The sequence below is a fragment of the Bos indicus x Bos taurus genome, chromosome 13 (genome assembly GCF_003369695.1).
Source record: "Bos indicus x Bos taurus breed Angus x Brahman F1 hybrid chromosome 13, Bos_hybrid_MaternalHap_v2.0, whole genome shotgun sequence".
In the NCBI taxonomy this organism is placed as follows: Eukaryota; Metazoa; Chordata; class Mammalia; order Artiodactyla; family Bovidae; genus Bos; species Bos indicus x Bos taurus.
In genome coordinates, this window is record NC_040088.1 from 31,846,008 (window position 1) to 31,865,535 (window position 19,528).

General features: G+C 56.2%; 1 protein-coding gene across 1 annotated transcript; it reads right to left on the bottom strand.

Annotated features, from left to right (window-relative positions):
* Window positions 1–2,347: 2,347 nt before the first annotated feature.
* On the bottom strand, window positions 2,348–18,592 carry ADAM33 (ADAM metallopeptidase domain 33). Its single transcript, XM_027559352.1, has 22 exons — window positions 18,436–18,592; window positions 16,133–16,212; window positions 13,771–13,847; window positions 11,267–11,345; window positions 10,964–11,040; window positions 10,687–10,876; window positions 10,379–10,444; window positions 10,220–10,291; window positions 9,894–10,060; window positions 9,726–9,810; window positions 9,496–9,638; window positions 8,815–8,992; window positions 8,613–8,702; window positions 8,196–8,391; window positions 7,943–8,051; window positions 7,663–7,861; window positions 7,493–7,570; window positions 7,301–7,409; window positions 7,064–7,211; window positions 5,754–5,845; window positions 5,497–5,571; window positions 2,348–5,258 (listed from the first exon to the last, which is right to left on the bottom strand). Exons 1-21 carry the CDS (start codon window positions 18,533–18,535, stop codon window positions 5,534–5,536), a joined length of 2,373 nt encoding a protein of 790 aa, XP_027415153.1. The 5' UTR covers window positions 18,536–18,592; the 3' UTR covers window positions 2,348–5,258; window positions 5,497–5,533.
* Between the last annotated feature and the right edge of the window lie 936 nt (window positions 18,593–19,528).

The following is a 19,528-nucleotide window of genomic DNA, read 5'->3' on the forward strand; positions in this document are numbered from 1 at the left end:
CCTCCCCAGGCGCCACCCCTCACCAATCCAAAGAAGGGTCCTTGAGATTCTTCCCATTGTCCTGGGCCCCACCTCACACGGAAAACAGCAAGGCTTCTGGGGACCTGGCTAATGGAGACGTATCAGAAATGGTACCGAGGTCCAGAGTTTAGGAGGATCCCACATGCCCCAGAGCAGCCGCAGTTGCTGAGCTCCTGAGCGCATTAGAGCCTATGCTCCGCAATAAGAGAAGCCTGCCCAAGGCAACTAGAGAAAGCTCCCGGCACAGCAAGGAAGACACAGCGCAGCCAAAAATATATCATAAAAATAGAATTAATGTAAAGACGTGGCACTGAGCACAGTGGCTGCTCCTCTTCCTTTCTTTGACATGCGGGGACGCCTGACTTGTCAGACGCCCCTCCTTTCCCTTCTCCCTTGGAGACCCTTCGAGTGACCTATAGTTTTCTGGTTCCCTTCTTTCTTGTCCGTCTCTAGAGCATCCTCCTGCCTCTGCATCTTCCCCCTCCATCCTCTTCTACTGCTCCCTTCTTACTGATCTAACCGGTGCTGCCCCATCTGGATGGACTTTGGCTTCCCCCTGGCGTCTCTCCTCTCCACCAGCCAAGTAAAAGAAGGCTTCCTGGCAAGGGCTCAGGTACTGGAGCCATTTAGTCCTGGCTGCGGGGTGTGGATTCAAGAGAAGTCCCAGATGGCAGGCCATGGGGCTTAGTCCTTAGCCATAGGGCACTCCACTGTGGACAGAGAGTGTGCCTGGCACAGCCCAGTCACATACCAGGGGTCTGTTGGGCAGAGGGTGAGCTTTGTCTGGAAGTGCCATGGGCACTAAATGCCATGGGCATCTATATCCAGCCAGGGACTTCTCTGGTGGTCCAGTGGATAAGAATCCATCTGCCAGTGCAGGGTACACGGGTTCGATCCCTGGTCCGAAAAGATTGCACCTGCCGCAACTACTGAGCCCGTGCACTGCAAGAGAAGAGTAGCCCCTACTCGCCGCAACTGGAGAAGGCCTGCACGTGGCAACAAAGACCCAGCACAACCAAAAATAAATGAAATTTTTAAATAAAAAGTAAAAATCAATCCAGCCAAGCTAGAGTCTCTGGAGGAATTTGGCAGTCCCTTCCCCCTAGAGCACCAACCAGGCTACCCCTGCCCCTCTGTTCTCTCTGCTTCCAGGAGACTTCCTCAGATGAGAAGCCTTCTGGCCCCAAAGTCTGAGGGAAGTTTCCCAGCCTGGCTTAGCACCCATTTATTTCCGAGTGTCTGTGTGTGTAGTAGGGTATTCCCTACCTCAGATCTGGGAGCAGGGCCGTCTCTGGCATTGGCCTTTCCTTTCTCTCTCCTCTCCCCACCTCCAAGCTCCCTCCCGTCCTTCCAGGACTTCAGAGCAGCAGACAAACATTGCCCTTCTCTCCCAACCAAGCCTTCACATCCCCAGGCCTCAGCCGCACACATCAGCTCCTAGTGTCTCCTGTGGTCTTGCTGCCATTTCTGTTCTTTGCGTACCTGTTTCCCTCCAGCAGGAGCACCCCTCAAAACAGCACATCTCAGCTCCAAGATCTCCTTCACCTTCTCCATTCTCCCTACCCTACACCACCTGCTAAAGTGACCCCCTCCCTCCATGATGCCCCAAGTTGGGGAGGGATAGTCCAGGTGGTTGGAACAGCAGATGCATGGCATGGAGACATTGAGGATGCAGGGCAAGGAATCAGTGTGAAGTTGCAATACTGAAGGTGGAGGGCTGGGCCTAGGAGAAGGGTAACAGGTGGGAGGGCAGGCAATAGGAAAAAGAAAGTCCCTGGGGCAAAGTTACCAAGGTGAGATTTGGGAGGCCATGGCTCCGCGGGGCCCAAAAGCTGGAGGCAGGGTGCTGTGTGTGTCCTCAAACCTCGGGCACAGGTGTCTCACTGGTGCCTCTTCCTGCATTTTGGCTTTTCCTAGAATCACCTTCTTGTGCTCCCACCTTTTTCTTGAGGATCGAGGAGGATCAGGGACAGAGAAGCTAAGGTTCAGAGGTCTGGAGGGAGGCAGCCACTCACCTAGAAGCAGTAGCAACAGCAGTGCGGGTACCAAGCAGCTGGCCATGCTGGGCAGCAAACAGGAGGGGACAGCTGCAGGCAGAGCCCCTGTCAGCAGGCGCCTCCTTCCCAGTGCCCCTGGCCCACAGTGATGGAAACCTAGGTGTCCCCGCTGACTATTCCTCTGGTGGGAGGAGCCTTTGCATTGGAAATGATTCCTGCCCTCACTGAGTCCCCGCCCAGGCTGCACCTTCAGATAGATCTGGGAGCCATTTGACCTTGTCTCTCCCATACTAAACTATTAAATTTATGAAACAACATAATTCTTCTCCTTTTATAATTTTAACTTTTTATTAGCTGATATTTAGACTTACAGAAAAGTTACAACACTGCAAAAATGCTCCCTTTATATCCTTCTGGGTGAAGGATATAAAACCAGTTTTTGGTGTTTTTCCCTTCAGATGGTAAAGGGAAAACCAGTTTCCCCTAACATCACCATCTTACCTGACCATAGTACAATTATTAAAACAAGGAAATTAACGTTGGTACAAGACACTTAACTGTAAATCCCTTTGCATTTCCCCAGTCTTTCCACTTACATCCTTTGTCTGTTTCAAGATCCCATCCAGAAACCCATGATGCACTTAGTGGTCAGTGTTGCCTCAGTTTCTTCCAATCTGGCAGTTCCTCCGTCTTTCTTTACAAACTGGGTGTTTCCCTATCTGACTCTGCTCGGTGGGCAACCCCCTTCTCGAGGGAACTGTAAGCGATAAAAAACGTCTTTCAATGGCACTAACCTCTGTGTGTTATTGTTCTGTCATCTCTATGAATCAGAATCCCATCGAGAGCCTAGGAGGGGGCTTTAGTAAATAGTCTCATTCAGCGCCTTTCGCTGGTAGAATGAAATCAAGGCCTGAGCCTTGAGGCTTGCTACTCTGCTGCCAGCGAGTGATTGCAAAAATTTTCCAATTCTTCACATTTTCTGAAATGTGATTTTGCTGCCCCTCCCTGGAGTGTAGGTGGAGTTTACCTCCCAACCCCTGGAATCCTTGACTTGCTTGGCCCAACAGAATGTTATGGAAGTAAAATGTGCCAGTCATAGACTCTCAGGAAGCCTGGCAAGCTTCCACATGCTCTTCTGCAGGAGGCAGTGAGTGAGGTACTTGCCTCAAGATCACAACTATAGATTTTTTGTTTGTTTGTTTCAGTTTCCTAAAAGCCTTGGTTTGGTAACTGATTCTGTTATTTTGCTCATCATGGACTTTTGTATTAATTTTGATCTTTACAAAATATTGCATTAAAATATTACTTGATTACTTTTTTTGTGCCCAAGGTAAGTGCCTCCCTTGTTTCACTCTAATCATGTTCCTGCTGTCTTAGAACCCTCCCCAGCTGTTTGTGAACAAGCCTGGGCTAGACTCCTGGAAAATGAGAGACACAGAGCCCACTCTCCCCACCCCGCTACCCAAAAGCCAGCAAACCCCAAAAGCAGTGGCCAACAGTTGACTGCAAATGTATAAGTGAGGTGAGTTGAGACAAATCAAACCAGCAGCTGAGTTCAACCTAATTTGCCAACTCACATAATTGATTATTGTTTTAAGCTACTAAGTTTAGGGTGGTTTTGTTATATAGCAATATCTAGCTGGTAAAGAAGGTCACTAAGCAACTCTTGTATGAAGCAAGGGGAGAGAGTAAATGGCTGCTGAGAGTGTTCAAGGGAGGCAGGAGAGGTAGAGACAAGGGATCATTCAAGCAAGGCAACACCTTCCTATGCCCAGTATCTCTGGGTCCTGGCTGTCATCTGAGGTTCCAGACACCACCCTTTGTCACCCTCAGGGAGTCCCATGGTGTTGAATTTACAGACAGAGAAGACTCACGAGGGCCAAGGGCAACATGGCTTTCTTCTGACTTCTTTGAAGTCCTCTCCAAAATGGCTTCCTTTGTTCCCTCCCATGGAATGAAGGAGGGGTTGATTAACATCCAAAGTGAGGGGACTGCAGCAGCCCCATGCTCCTCTAAAATCTCACCTGAGGACTAGGAATGGGGTGGGGTGGAGGATGCATCTGAGGGACAAGAGAGAACAGGACACAGAAAGGGACGTCCCAAGGATCTTGTTTGTTTTGCAGAGGGGTCAGGTTCCAGGGAAGTGGCTTCTGTCTGAAATGTAGAGCCCTTGGAGTCCAGGCTTCTGGCCCAGCAGTCACTGCCCTCCTAAGAGCCAGGTCTGAATAAAGTATGAGTAACAGACTCCTTTTATACAGTTCTGTTCAGGTGACTGAACTAAACTGCATTGTACTTAACTGGACAGTGATTGCAGCCATGAAATCAGAAAGATGATTGCTTCTTGGCAGGAAAGCTATGACAAACCTAGACAGTGTTGAAAAGCAGAGACATTACTCTGCCAACAAAGGTCTGTATAGTCAGTGCTATGATCTTCCTAGTGGTCATGTATGGTTGTGAGAGCTGGACCATAAAGAAGGCAGAATGCCAAAGAATTGATGCCTTCAAACTGTGGTGTTGGAGAAGACTCCTGAGAGACCCCTGGACTGCAAAGAGATCAAACCAGTCAATCTTAAGGGAGATCAATCCTGAATATTCACCGGAAGGACTGATGCTGAAGCTGAAGCTCCAGTATTTTGATCATCTGATGTGAACAGATGACTCATTGAAAAAGTCCCTGATGCTGGGAAAGATCGAGGGCAGGAGAAGAGGGCATCACCAATGCAATGGACATGAGCTTGGGCAAACTCCAGGAGGTGGTGAGGGACAGGGAGGCCAGGGGTGCTGCAGTCCATGGGGTTGCAAAGAGTCAGAGGCGGCTGGAGGACTGAACACCACCACCAAACTCCTGGGACAGAGAGGCCTCTCTGGGTGCCCAGCCTGACCTAGCACCCCCTAGTGACAGGGGAGGTCAGTGACTACATGGCCTTCACTCCTGGGTCGGATGGATTCTTGCTTATGCTGGAAGGTGTACTTTAAGAGGATCCTACAACCCTGAGGACTGGGGACAGCATTGTGCAAATTCTGATGAGGTTCCAGGGTCTTGGAGTAGGTGGTATGGCAGTAACTCAGAGAAGAAATTTCAAAGCTGACTGAAGGTGCAAAAAGTCAGCTGAGTTGCTGGCTCTTCCCCTGGGGGTCCGAGTTCCTTGGAGTGGCAGTCAGTAGCCACCTGTCCTTAAGTCTTCTTATGTCAGGAGTCACTTTACCAGAGACAGGATCTTGGCTTTTGGACTCTACCTGCTGAGAATGAAGTGGAGGTTCCAGGGAAGGCCTGGGACCCTTTCTCCTCCCTCAGGGAAAACCATAGAACTGCTTCCTCCCATCCCAAGGGCCTCCACCCACTGGCCTCAGACAACAGCTTCTCCACAAGGTCTGTCTCATTTCCATAATTTACAAGTTCAAAAACAGAGTCAGGGACTGTGAGATGAGGGGCTAGAGGAGGATAAATGAACTATGGGAAGGGGAGGGCCCCACCTACCTTAGGGGTACAAGCAGGACTATGAGAAGCAGGCTTCTCAAGGTGGCTGTTGGGTTCTAGCAGAGTTCTCAAGGTCTGGGAAGCAACAGGTGGGGGAAGAGTGCTGTGAACAAAGGTGGCAAGAGTCCCTGGTGCAGGGTGGGGCACAGGGCTCAAGGTGACTGGGTGCTAGGTGGAGAGGAGGGGCCCAGCTGGAAAGAGAAGACAAGAGCCCATCCCTTCCCTTCCCTCCCCATCTCCTACTGTGCCTCACTCACCCAAAGGCTGGGACTCCTGGGGGGCTGTCAGGCGCAACTCCACTGGGTGAATGCTGCCCAGAGGGTGGCCTCTGCATGGGCCATCTTTGGATCTGGGCGTAAGAGACCAGGAGACTTAGACAGTGACATGGCACCCTGGGGCTGCTTCCCTGCGGTAGAGGCTTGCACCCAGGCCACTCTCCCCAGCTCGCTTCCTGCTCCCTCCTGAGGGGAACCCTAGAGACTTATGCTTCCCAGGGCCTTGGATACTTTCTCTCTCCAACCCTGACATTTTCCCCAAACTCTGGCACACCCGAACATCTTCCAGATGTTGATGTTACTCAGGTCCCAAAGAGGGATGGACTTCCTCTCCCAGTGGTACCCATGTCTGTGCTCGCTATTGGGTAGCCCTACTGCCCTCGATGACTCTGAGTTATGCTCAGCTGCTCAAATCTCATCTTCTAGGGCCTTACCACTTTGATATCTCTTTGAAACAACAGTCTCAATACTTTACCAGGTGATGACATGTAGTCACTGCCTCCTGTAAGCCCCCAGTGATGATACACCAAGCTCTGACCACCTTGATTCTCTGCTCACAGACCCACAGGCAACACTCATTGTGTCAAGGCCCTTTCAGCTGTGCCCTGCTCCTGTTTGGGATGCCCTGTATTCCCATCTCCAGTCCAAACCATGCCCTCTCCCTCATTTTGCCCAGAATGTCCCCAAGGCCACTTGGGGACAAAGTGGTGGTCAAAGGGGGCCTGCCTTGCCCAGCACCCAGTGAGGAGGCTGCCCTAGACTAACAATACTTGGTATCACGTGGCCCTCATCCCAGGTCATGGAGCTCTGTGTTAGGGGCAGACCCTTGGCACAAGGCAGCCAGCACCATAGCTCCCCAGTGACAAGGAAAGGAAAGGTGTGTTGGCCCCAGCATTTGGGAACTTGAAGGGGGTAACAGCAGAGATTTTGGCAGAGGAAATGTCAGAGGGCTGAAAGTTCATGAAAGAGAAACTGGAGAGGCCTTACTCAGTGGAGCAGGAGTTGCGCTATGAGCTGGTGGAAAAACAGGGTAAAGCCAAGGATAAAGCAGCCTCTTGGTGGGAGAAACAGGAGACATGGAAAAGGGGTACTGAACCACAGTAATGGGGGCCATGGGGGCCCTGCATGGACCTACACCTTTGGCTTCACTGGAAGACCACTGGGGCCTTCTGCTCAAGGCTTCTTTCCATTGCTTCTGCCTGCCTCTCTGCACCTGAGGCAACAGACCCCACCCCAGCTACGCCAGGTCCAGCAGAGCTATGAGGAGCAGAACCTTAGACCTCTGTGCCTACCCACTGCACATGAGAGCCCTCCTTGAGCCCCAGAAGCATTGCTGGAGACAGAGTCCCGGACGCCGGTAGCAGCACCAGGCCAGGCCAGCCCCAGGTAGCAGAGGCAGCACAGAGCTAAGGATCATCGCCAGCGTGAAGGCGTCCGGGTCTGCGGAGGACAGGCTACGTCTGAGTCCTGAGTGCACCACGTGGCTCCTCCCTGCCTGCCCTCCCTCCCCCCACCCTCCGTGGGCACACTTTGAGGCCGCACAGGACCGCTGTCCACACTACCACCCAACCCTGGCTTGTCACACGAAGGCGGAGCCCAGCCTGGAGCACAATGGCAGTTACGGTTACTATTGCAAACCTGCAGAGGAAAAGAGAAAAGGAAGGTCCCACGAGACTGGGGACTCCCAGGGTCAACCCCCACACACCTTTCAGGCCACTCACCCCGCGGCCATGGCAGGCCATCAGGCAGAGCTCCAGCTCTCGGAAAGTAGTGTTCTGGCAGCGCCTTTCCTGGCACACCTATAGGCAGTGTGGGCACGGCAGTGAGGGGGACTGAGGCTTTGACCCATGGGACTCAAGTGGTAGCGAGGGGCTGGGTGGGCAGGGCTCACCATTCTAGGTCCACACTGGGTGCCTGCCTCTACCAGGCCCAAGTCAGGCAGGTCCAGCTGGGCACCGGGCAGCATGGAAGCTCCCCTGCAAGTCACCTCGCGGCTGCCCAGGTGTACAGTGGAGTCCACCGGAACCACATGTGGCACCAGTGCGCTCTGTTCCCCGCCCTGGCACTGCAGTTTCCCACACTGCGCATCCCTAGGGAGAAGCAGAGGTAGTCAAACCGCGTGGTGTTTCTCCATACCCTCTTCCCCAGCTTCCCTTCCCTCCGCTCCCCACCTCCGCGCACAGGGTACGAAGTTGCCGTCTCCCTGCTGGCCGCAGTTCCCCTGGGCGTCTCCCGCGGAGTTCACGACCTGGAAGCAAGCCTCGGGGGCTGGGCGCGAGCCTGAGGAAGCAGGGGCGGGACTGGGGACAGCCCAGACTGGAGCCACGCCCCTTCTGCCTCAGTTTCCACCCCCGCCCACCTCCCCTAGAGCACCAAGCAGCGCAGAACAGCGGATCGGAGCGGAGCGCGCGCTCCTGGTCTCACCAGGCCCCCAGAGCTGCTGGCACTGCTGCTCCAGCGTGGGACACGCGCCGTCCCGACAGTAGCCGCGGCCTCTGGCACAGGGCGAGCCGTCCAGTAGGTAAATGTCCGGTGGGCAATAAGGGGAGGCTCCGGTGCAGAATTCAGGGAGGTCACAGTCACCCGCAGCCGGGCGGCATGGCGTGCCCGCCGGCTTCAGCTACGTAGGTGACCCGGGTGAAGGCAAGGTGGCGAGGCATAGAGACAACGAACAGAGATACGGGACAGCCCGGTGGGGAAGTTCAGGAGAACCCATGCACAGAGCAGAGCTAGCACCCACAAGGGAACCCAAGGGCGCCAATTAGCCAAGACCAACAGGCCGGCTCCCAAGTGCCCCCAACCCTCACCCCGGAGCCTCCCATACCCTCACCATACCCTCACCAGGCAGTGTGCGCAGCAGTCCCCGTGGGTGCACTGGGCCCCCGCACGCAGCGAGCAGTTGTGGGCAAGGCAGCAGGAGTCGGGGCACTCCTGGAGCCGGAAAGGCGAGGAGGGACCAGGTGAGGGTGCAGCGATCAGACCTCCGGGGAGGGGGCGAGCGGGAACCAGTTTGGTCCCCCGGGGCTGGTCTTGCGGACCCCACCTGGCCGGCGCCGCAATCGCACTCCTCGCCCTTTTCTACAAAGCCGTTCCCGCAGCGCGCCTGCGGCACCAGGAGCCCGGAGTCCGGCGCGTTGGAGAGGCAAGCGCCCCTTCCCTTTCGGAAGAAGGCGCGCAGCTGGCGGCGGCTGCACGCGCTAAACACGCGAGGGAACGGGTGCCTACGGACGGGGGAGGGCGTCGGGCGTGCGGGGAGCACCCCTGCCAACCCCTCCGTGTCTCCAGTCCCTCCCCCCCAGCACACTGGCGCTTGGCTACGCAGCCAGTAGATGCGCAGACACCGCCTGCGCGACGGACAGCTCGAACTCTCTAGAGGCAGAACCCAGAGACGGTAAGTAACTCGCGCAAAGTCACACAGCGAGCGCGAGGCAGGAGGGTGTGACGCCAAGGGCGAGCGGCCCAGGACCCAGGGTCAAATCCCGACCCAGCGCCACGCTTCCCGGGGTTGGAGTCACCTCGAAAGGTTGTTCCGAAAATAATTTATCACGTCATGGGAATCCACTTTGCCTGCTTTAGGGCGGGAACTGTTACCATCATCCCGATTTCACGGAAGAAACAGGGGTAACCATTTCTCCCACAGAAAGGCAGCAGAGGCAGGCCCAGGTCCCGCCCTGCAGCCCCGCACCCGCTACTCCGCCCCCGCACCCGGGCCGCGCGCGGATACCCGGTAGCCGCCGCCATCACGCAGCCGCCCTGCTCCACCGCCGCCTCCGCGCAGCAGCCGTGGGGGTCGTGGCTGAGGCCGAGGCTGTGGCCTATCTCGTGGGCCATGGTGGCAGCAGCACCAATGGAGAACTCCGAATGGTCCTGGGAGGGCGTGGCTACGCTCACTGGGGGCTGCGAGGGCGGCTCCCCAGCCCCTCTCCTCCCGCTTCAGTACCAGGTGGTGCTCACTGTCGTCACGCCTCCAGAGCTCTCCGCGAGGCACATGCCCTCGACGGGTGCCAGGCCCACTGTGGCGCCCCGGAAAGCTTGGCCCCTGAGAGCGGAGCGCGGCATGACCGGGCGGGCCGGGAGTCCGAGCCGCCCAGCCGGGACCGCGTGGGGGTAGGTGGCACCCACGTGAGTAGCTGAGCAGAGTCGTGTGGCTGCCGCGCCCACAGCCCCCGGCGCCACTGCAGGAAGGCCCACAGCGTGGCGTTCGCGTCTGGCGTGACGCGGCTCTGGTCCTGCTCGGTCCACACTTCCAGGCCGGTCAGCACCACCTTAATGTCCAAAGTCCTGAGAATCTGCGGACGCAGGGGAGCAGACTGAAGCGGAGGACCGCCTTGGTGCCTGGGCTCCTCCATGGGAGCACCTCTCATTTCTCCCCTCCGTTCCCTCTCCCTATCTCCAAGTCTGCCCCTTCTCAGTCACCCCCAGAAGGGCTCTCTCCCTGCCGACCCAACCTGATCCACATAATTGGCGATCTCCAGAAGACGCTGTTTGGCGTGGTTCAAGTTCCTGTGCTGAGTCAAAAACTAGAGAGGCAGAGATAAGGCGGCGGTGTGACGACAGGCTGAACTGACCCCAACCAGGCTCTCCAACCCCCTTGGGGCTCCTCTCACCAGGGTGTGGTCCCCTACTATGTACAGCTCCAGGTACCTCGGGCTCCGGAGGGACTCCCGCCTCTCCTGGGTGGGGGTGGCAATGGTGATCCTGAGTGGCAGGCTGCCCGGCTTGAACCCTGACCACCAACCCCAGTTCTCAGAGAGCACAAAGTTAACTCTAAAATATTTTGCTAGAATTTGTTCCTTCAGCTTCCAAATAAAAATATCAGGACAGGAGGCCCTAAATTGGGGCTGCACTGTTCCTGTCTCTTCTGATTGTAAAGGGCTTTGGATACTGCATTCCCACCCCTGCCCATGCCCCTGACCCTGATCTGGGTGGCACACGAAAGGCTGATCGTGTCCCTTTTGTCCTTTGGGTCCCTGTGGCCACAGGTTCCTTTCCCTCTGAACAGCTGCTCCACCCGGAAGATCCTATGGGTCAAGAAGTCCTTGGAGTCCCCAGCTGGCGAGGGATGCACATAATAGCTGGCATTGCTGCTGAGTGTGATCAGGCCCCTAGGGTGCAAAGGGGTGCAGTGAAGGGCAGTCAGGGGACATCTTTCCCTAGCCCCAGGTCCAGCCTCCTCCCCCAGAACTCCTCACCTCATCCCAGAGCAGATGCTGAGGATCACCCAGGAGTCCAGGAAGCCCCTCACATGCCCATGGTAGTGGCAATGATCCTGGAGAGCAAAGGACCCAGCCCCAAATCTCAGCCAGGGCTGAAGTGGGGTGGAGGGCAATAAAGAAAGCATGGTGGGGGACTAGCTCCAGCTTCTCCTTAGAACAGGAGGAGAAGAGGGGAATGGTGGAGAGGCCCTCAGCGGGGGGCCGGGGCGGGGTGCGGGGTGGGGGGTGTGTTCCCCTGCACTCCTCACCCTGTCCTCAGGGCCCTTGGAAGCATCTCACCTTGTGGTTGGGGAACAGCACTACCGGCCGCCCATCTGGGCTGTAGTGGGTTTCTGTGTATCCTGGGGCCAGCAGCCTGCTGGGAGGGGGTGTTGCAGAAATTACCTAATCCAGCCCTAAGACCTCACCCTGTCTTCCTCCCTAAATGCTAATTGAGTAGCTCTATGAGTGAGGCAAAGTAATGTAATGACTTTTGATGCTTTTGAACTGTGGTGTTGGAAAAGACTTCTTGAGAGTCCCAAGGAGATCCAACCAGTCCATCCTAAAGGAAATCAGTCCTGAATATTCATTGGAAGGACTGATGCTGAAGCTGAAACGCCAATACTTTGGCCACCTGATGCGAAGAACTGACTCATTTGAAAAGCCCCTGATGCTGGGAAAGACTGAAGGCGGGAGAAGAGGATGAGATGGTTGGATGGCATCACCAACTCAATGGACATGAGTTTGAGTAAACTCCAGGAGTTGGTGATAGACAGGGAGGCCTGGCGTGATGCAGTCCATGGGGTCGCAAAGAGTCAGACACAATTGAACAACTGAACTGAACTGATGAGTGAGGCACAGGGCTAGCACTTAAGAAGCAGCCAAGGTGTGTCTTATATGGGCTTCCCTCATAGCTCAGTTGGTAAAGAATCTGCCCAGGAGACCTGGGTTTGATCCCTGGGTTGGGAAAATCCCCTGGAGAAGGGAAAGGCTACCCACTCCAGTATTCTGGCCTCAAGAATTCCATCGACTGTATAGGCCATGGGGTCCCGAAGAGTCAGACATGGCTGAGCAACTTTTACTTTTGGTAATGGCTTAGATGTGGAAATGGCTTAGATGTGGAAATGGGAGTGTGGGGAGCATCAGAGAGGAGCAGGAACAGGGGAAAGTTTGTGGTTCTCATGGGACCTGTAGCAGGCAGCTGGATCCACAGGTCAGGGGTATTAGAGAGACCGGGCAGGAGGAGAGGAGTCAGGAAACACTGCGGAGAAGGCGGACCTTGGAGCCGAGGAAGTGTGGCCTCCTTAGGTGGCCCTGCCTGCTGCCTACCCTTGTTGGATATCTGGACAAACCTTTAGCCCAGAAGTCCCCACCATTTCTGGCACCAGGGACCGGTTTCATGGAGGACAATTCTTCCATGGACAGGAGTGAGGTGGGGTTGGTAGGGGTGGGATGGTGTGGGGATGATTCAAGTGCATTATATGTATGGTGCACTTTATTATTACATCAGCTCCATCTCAGATCATCAGGCATTAGATCCTAGAGGTTGGGGACCCTTGCTCTGGGGCACCTCCTCCCACTCAAAGTTCCTTCAAATCTCCTCAGGCCCCCGGATCCTACATATCTCCCCAGCTGTCTTTCACTGAGGCTCACCCCCTACTTCCAGAGGATACAGAAATCACACCTGAAGATCCCGCCCATGTGAGCAGGGATCTTCCTCCTCTCCTTCTCCAGACCCCACTCAAGTAATGATTTCATCTTCAGGCTTCACCTCACCAGCATCCTTCCCACCAAGACGGATCAACTGTAAGTCAATTTCTCTTTGAAGAAAATCCTTCATTCCTCTCCACCTTGACCTCTTTGCCCCAAAACTGCCCCCAAAGACTTGTGATGCCTGTGTCTTCACTCTCCAGTCTTTCCCCCTCCTCCAGCTTTGCTCCCCGACTCCACCCACACACTCAAACCTAGGGAGGAGGTGATGTGATCGTCTCTTTTAACACATGGGGATATTGAACCCCAGAAAACTATAGTTAGGCATGGTGGAACCTGAGTTTGTTTTCAGTGCATGGGGGAGAATAAAAAATGTGTATGTAGGATGCTTAGAACAGTGCCTGTGATGAAACAAGCACTTGATAAATGAGAGATGTCGATAATACAATCTAGATGGTTTCAAGAACCCACTCTCCATCTTAGACACTCACCTCGCCCAGCCCGGCTCTGCTTGTTCATTCACCAGCTCAAAATCTTTGGCTTTGCACTATCCTGGACATTCAGCACCAAAATGGCCTTCTGTAATCTGGCCCTACTAGGACTCCCCAAATTTGTTTCTTTTTGCTCCCTTCCCTATAGAAGGAGACTCCCCAGGCAAGCCAGACAAACTGCTACCTGCTGATCGTGCCTTGACCTTTGTAGTCACTGTACTTTTGTGCCTGGCATTCCCGCCTTCTGGACCACCTGCCCATTCTTGGAATCCGTCTTGGATTCTCTTTCGACTCAGCACACTCTGTGAGCACCCAGCAGGTGATATTCACTCATTCGTGGCAGGAAGCTGACAAGATGTTCCTGGGGCTGGGATGAGAGATATGCCCTACAGCGAATCCAGCCTCAGTAACCCATTTCAGTCTCGAGGGAGCCAGTCGAGACTAACATTGACTCTCCCTGTAACCTGCACCTCCTCCTCTGGGGCTCTCACCCCATCCAGCCTCCCTCTGCGGTTCCCATCCGTCCCTGCCCCCAGCAGTGATCCTTCCCCAGAGACGGGGGCTGTTCTTGGCTCCCAGCTCTTTCCCCAGCCTGGTACTCACTGATTCTTCTCCAGCTCTAGCAGGAGCTCCTGACCTTCAGCCTCCAAGGCCACCAGCCTCACTTGTAGCTTTGGGACCTGGGCAAGAAGGAGTATAGGGCTGAGAGGATGGGCATCCAGGCCCTCTGCCTGCCAAGGAGCAGGAGGAATACAGAGGTACCTGACAAGGGAGTTCACGGGGAAAGCGCAGAGGCACAGGGCAGAAGACCTCCCCTTGCCTGGTGGGTGCGGATGGGTGTGGGCTGCGAACATGCAAAGATGTCCCCAAACTCAGAATGTCTGTTCTAACAGCAGCCATTCGACAGAGCCTTCTAGTTTCACTCCGTATCCTCCCTGGAGAGACGAAGGGTCTTGGAAAGATGCCATTCCTTGCCTGAGGGCCCTGGGCTCTTCTGGCCTTCCCTCCTTTTTCATGCCCAGAAGGCTCCCTCTATGCAGGGAGGACAGTGCGGTCCTGAAGATGTTGATGCTGGAGAATGGGGTAGCCACGGTTTGGGCCTCCTCACAACCTCTCCTTTCACTCCCTGTAGGATTCAGACTTAGCACCTCCACCTCCAAAGCTGACAAACTCCTCCCCCCACCCCCCACCCCCCACCCGCCACCAAATTTGCCTACACCCCTAGCAGGCTCACCTCACACCTGCTTCCCTGAGCTTGAAATGTAAACACTGACCCACAACCCAGGCCAAGAGAAAAACACTGGCTTTCTTCTTGGCTAGATGTCAGGAGGGTGAGTCTGGGGCCAGCCTGTCCATCTCTCCTTCCGCCTACCTTCTTTGCTGCTTCCACCCTGCGGGAGTACCCCATCTGCCCCGCTTTGTCCACTCAGCCTGGCTGGGGGCCCAGAGTTGGAGCGAGCTGGGAGCCTCCTGAAGAGCGGCTACGTCTTTGGAATGCTGGCCCTTCCCTTTTATCCCACAATGCACTGTCCTGGGCTTCAGGCCAAGAGGCTCAGAGTCTTGTTGGGGGGGCCCTTCCTCTGCAGGTGGGGAGCAAATAGTCCCTTCCCCAAGCCTAAAGCCCCCCACCCCCACCCCTGTGCCGCCAGCATGAGCTCATGTGGCCGGAATGCCACTTGCTTTATGGAGAAAGGTCTGCGCGGGGACAGGAGGCAGTCCAGCTGGAAAGCATCCCTTGCCCCACTCCCATCCCTCTTTCTGTTCTCTGTGGCCCCGCTGTCCTCATTTCTCCCCCTCCGGTGACCCTACCCCTCACCATGCACTCCACCTCCAACCTGAAATGTAGGTGTTCCCTGCCTCAAGGACATGACTCCCTGCCACGCTGTCTGCTGTCCTCATCTTGGCAGGCTTCCCAGGGACAGAGACAGTGGGGAAAGCAAAGCCCCTCTGGCATTCCCCTCCTGTTCGGTCACAACCCAGGCCAGGCCCAGAAGGAGGTCTACAGTCAGGCTGGCCCCAGCATGTGAGGAACAGTCTCAAATCTCAGGCCAGCACCATGCTGACCACTTGGATTGAGGCCCTGAGGGTCTGGGGGACCCAGGGAGGGCCCTAGATTGAGAGGTGCTGGGCCTGGGGGTGCCCTGCCCTTCATGGCAGTGCTCTTCTGCCTTCTTCCTTGCAGGCTTGGACACTGGGTTGTCCTCTCCTGATAATTCAGGATGAATAGCCTCTCAAGGCATGGGAGACATTGGCCAATGTTTGAAGTTTTTCAGACCTTAGCAGGTCTCAGGCTTATGGATTAAAGAGCTGTGTGACCTTGAGCAGTTTCTCCAAGTTTTCTGGGCCTCAGTCTGCCCCTCTGTGAAATGGGCATACCAAGGATGCTGGGCACTGCGCAGCACAGCGGTGCGGCACATACAGATGGGGACAAGGTTATTCTGGAAGTGTGTGATGGATGACCATTGGGAGGAGACTGAGGTAGAGCATCCACAAGAAACAAAACAGGGTGGACTTGCATCTAAGGGGAAGTAGATCCTGCATGAGTCAGTGAGGTTGACGTTTCAGGTCCCTAAATGACAGGGTCCTGGTGAGGACAGCAACGCATCCAGTGTCACTTTGCAAAAGGAAGATATGTTGGTGTTTTCTTTAAAAGGTCCCTGAAAAACTTTAGGCCCCACAAACTCTGGCTCCACCTCTGCCTGATGGGGTGGGGGTGGCCTGAATAATACTGGAAAGAGAGGGTTAAGGAGGAGGTGGGGGAGAGGAAACTGGAAAATGACTTCCATGTGTGAATCCTCTCTCCATCTGGATGTCTCCCACCCCGACCTGCCAAACCTTTGGGGAGGGGCCTAAAGGACTCTGGGAATCTAGGGGCCCTAGCAAAACTGCCATGCTGAAATCTGGGGAGGGGCAAAGGGGCCAAGAGACTCGGCCTCTACATGGGAAGGGATGGTCTGGCACTGACCGGCTCCTCCAGGGTGACCATGCGCTGGGGTCGTCCATCTAGGCTCCAATGCAGAATGACTGGCTTTCCAAGGCTGTTTCCTGGGGTGAGGACAGAGCACAGGGTAAGAGGGAGCTGAGGGACAGAGGGAAGTTGGAGACAACACAGGGACAGAGTCAGAGGATGTCAGCAGGCAGGAACAGGACACTTCATCTTCAATACTCAAAGGTTTAGCCTGGAGAAGGGTGACTACCCATAGGGCATCCTTGGAACCCAGGGGCTGCCAGGGAGGCAGAAGAGAGAGGAGTCTGGGAAGAACAACTCAGCTGGGTACTCGGGAGCTCTAATGACCTTGGGAGGGGAAAACGGGAATCAAAGATCACCAGGAAGAGACCAAGGCCCCCAAAACAGAGGGTAAAGGAAATGGGAGGCAGCTTCGGGTATTTTTAGGTGGGGCAGCAAATGCTTTTATGGTGAGAAATATGTGAAGAGAGGAGGCCTGTTTTTCTGCCACCATCTGAGAAAAACAACAACCAGATGTTGCCCAGAGCTTCCCCTGTGGTTTTGTGCTAGGGGCAGGGCTTCCAGGGACCCTGGCCCAGAAGCCCCCTTTGTGGAGGGGGGCGGGGATGGGGTGGTTTTGGAGTCAGAGCCTGAGTGCTCCCAGGCTGGGAATGCTTAAGGGGGCTCTAGGAGCCAAGCATTACTCAGAAGGCGCCTGGAATGCTCCCCTGGAATGCTCCCAGTCCTCCCTAGTGAGCCCCAGAAACTCTCACCACACCCACACCCGCCCTGAAGGAATCAGACCTTAGGCTGCCCAGACCTTGCAGGCAACCTTCCTGCTCCTCTGGCACTCAGTCCCTGGGGAAGCGTAGCTCCCAGAACTGACCTCTCCCCAACACCCATCCCCCAGCCCTGTCCCCAGTGCTGATCAGGCTGAGATGGCTGCCTGTGGAAGTGGCTCAGCTCCTTCCAGGCCACCTCAACTCCTTTCTCCTCCATCTTCTCCTCTAGACCCCATCATCAAAGACCTGGGAAGCAGCAGCTCCAGGAAGTCTCCTCTGCCAAGTCCTCCTTGAGTGGATCAGCAGTTGCCATTAAGGAGATGGGGTGGGGGTAGGGAGGTGCAGGGCCTTGGAATGGAGGCTTAAGGGCTAGTGCAGGGCGGGGTCTGAGTGCATGTATGGGAGCCACTGTGGGGGTCTCAGGCCAGAGAGGATTTAACTAGATCCAACTGGCCCTGGGCTTCCCAAGGTGCAGAGGGGAAGGTGTGCACGTGTGAGTGTGGGTTGGGAGTTCTTTCCTGGCCCTGCGCACACACACTGGCCATTGGTACCTTGATGGGGGCAAGGAGGCAGAGATGGAACGGTGGTGACTAGGTGGAAGGGAGTGGAAACAGAGGAGTCAGTGTGGTGTTGGGGAGCATAGAGCCCCTCTTCATTCCTCCCAGGGGTTCCTTCATCATCCCCAGACCTCAGGCTGAAGAAGGACCGCTGGAATGCCTGTGGACCATTCCCAAAGGCCTGAGGGCTGTTGTCCCTCCCCATGCACATCCCAGAACACAGCAGGATCCTAGCCCTGTGCCCCTCACTGTGACACCCTGCACAGTGCTCTGGAACCCACTGCCACCAGGCTGCCCTGCCCTTCCTGCCCCCCCCCCCACCCCGGTCAGGCACTTGATGCACAGGAGATATTTTTGTCAACCCCATCTCGAAGAGAGTTTGGAGGGGTCACTCTGAGAAGAGACAGAGCTAGAGCCTTCCCTCAGGGCCCTTCTATCAGGCACCATCTGTCTGAAGCAGTTGCTATCTAACCAAACAAGGCAACAGTATAAACAATATACACACTGCCCCAGAGCCCGGGGATGAGGCAGTGAACATGGGCTGATGCAGGAGTGTGGAGGCCACAGCTAGCCCCTTAGTGTGAGGCCGCAGCAGGGACTGACTCCAGGGCCCCAGTGGTCTGGGGCTTCCTGGAGGACCGAGGCCCGCTGAACCCTAAGAAATGGAGGTCCAGGGACCTTCACACTGGCAGATGGGCAAGAGCAGAGAATCCAGAGGGGCTTGGGGCTGCTGAGCCGCTACTCAGAGGGGAAGGGGCCCTGCCACTCTGCTTAACTATTGGCACAGGGCGTCTGGGAAGAGTGTGGAAGATTGGGCGAGAGGTCTGCCCAACTACAGGTGAAAGCCCCTGGGCAATTCCTGCGGAGACTTTCCCAAACCCTCCCCAGGGCCTGTCCTCCTGGCCCGCGGGATTCCCGGGGATTTCTGAACCTCCATCCCGACAGTGCCTCGCCCGACCCTGTGGGGGGAACTCCCACTCACCTTGAAACTCCTTCGTCCCCCACACAGGCCACGGTAGGCCCAGTAGCAGCAGCAGCCCCCACGTGGGCGACCCTCGAGCTCTCCGAGACCCCGGACGCATAGCTCTGAGCGCCCAGCGTCGTCGCTGCGGCTCCCGGCTCCCGGCTCCACCCCCGCTGGATCGCCGCCGACCCACGCCCTGTACAGCCGGCCCTCCGGCTCGCACCCGCGGCTCGCACCCGCTCCTCGCAGGACCCCGCGCGGAGCCCCGCCTGCCCCGCCGCCCATCCGTCCTGACCCCAGGCCGGCGGCGTGTGCCCTCGGGGAGCCAGATCCATGCCCCTAGAGCTTGGAGGGGCAGGGGTGGGAATCTCTGCGCCCCCCCACCCCCCACCCCGCCACCACTTTGGGAGACCCTCCAGAGCCGACCCGCAGGTTAGGTCTCAGAGGGCCCCCTACTCGTGGGGATGGGAAGTGAGATGGGGCAGGGACCCCCAAGAAGGGCTTCTGGGGACCCGAGCAGGGAAGCAGGGACAGTGCGAGGGGCCACCTGTGGCTGCTCGGGTCTGCCCGAGAAGCGCCCTCCTCCGTAGTCTCTCGGGGCCGACCTTAGTCCTCACCTTGCCACCAGTCCTGCCCAGAGTTGCCCAGGTGAGAGACTGGCGGCCTCTAAGAGAAGGGAGGCCCGGGTGACCGCGACGGGCAGGTGCGGCCACGGCCCCAAGCTAACCTCTGCGCTACAGGGCCCCCAGCCCCTCCCCGCCGAGGCGCGCGGGTGGAGGCTGGACTAGTGGAGGCCCCGGGCCTGGGGTTCCCTGGCCGCACAGACAAGGCAGCAGGGCGGGCGGGCGGAGAGTGGGGCAGGCCTGTATCCCCGGTGGTGGCAGATGGGGGTGGGGAGGCGGGCAGGGCGCGAAGAATGGCACAAAGCCGTAGACTCCCACACGTGGGGGATCCTTTGGGCCTCGTTAACATTTGCTTCTTGTTTTAAAAAGTTTGTTTACTGAGTAGTGAATTTGGATAGGGAGTAGCATGTGTTCTGATAGCGAGGAATGTTAACTTCCAAGCAAATGTATTGTTTTCAAGAATTCAAAATTCAGCTAGTAAGAGTTGC

Bases quoted from the DNA above. Each gene is read 5' to 3' on its own strand.
- ADAM33 (XM_027559352.1), bottom strand. From the start codon at position 18,535: ATGCGTCCGGGGTCTCGGAGAGCTCGAGGGTCGCCCACGTGGGGGCTG. The intron at 16,213-18,435 runs GTGAGTGGGAGT...TCCTCACCCCAG, and splicing joins GGGGACGAAGGAGTTTCAAG to GAAACAGCCTTGGAAAGCCA. The intron at 5,572-5,753 runs GTGAGTGAGGCA...GTTGCTTCCCAG, and splicing joins CCAGGAGTCCCAGCCTTTGG to ACCTTGAGAACTCTGCTAGA.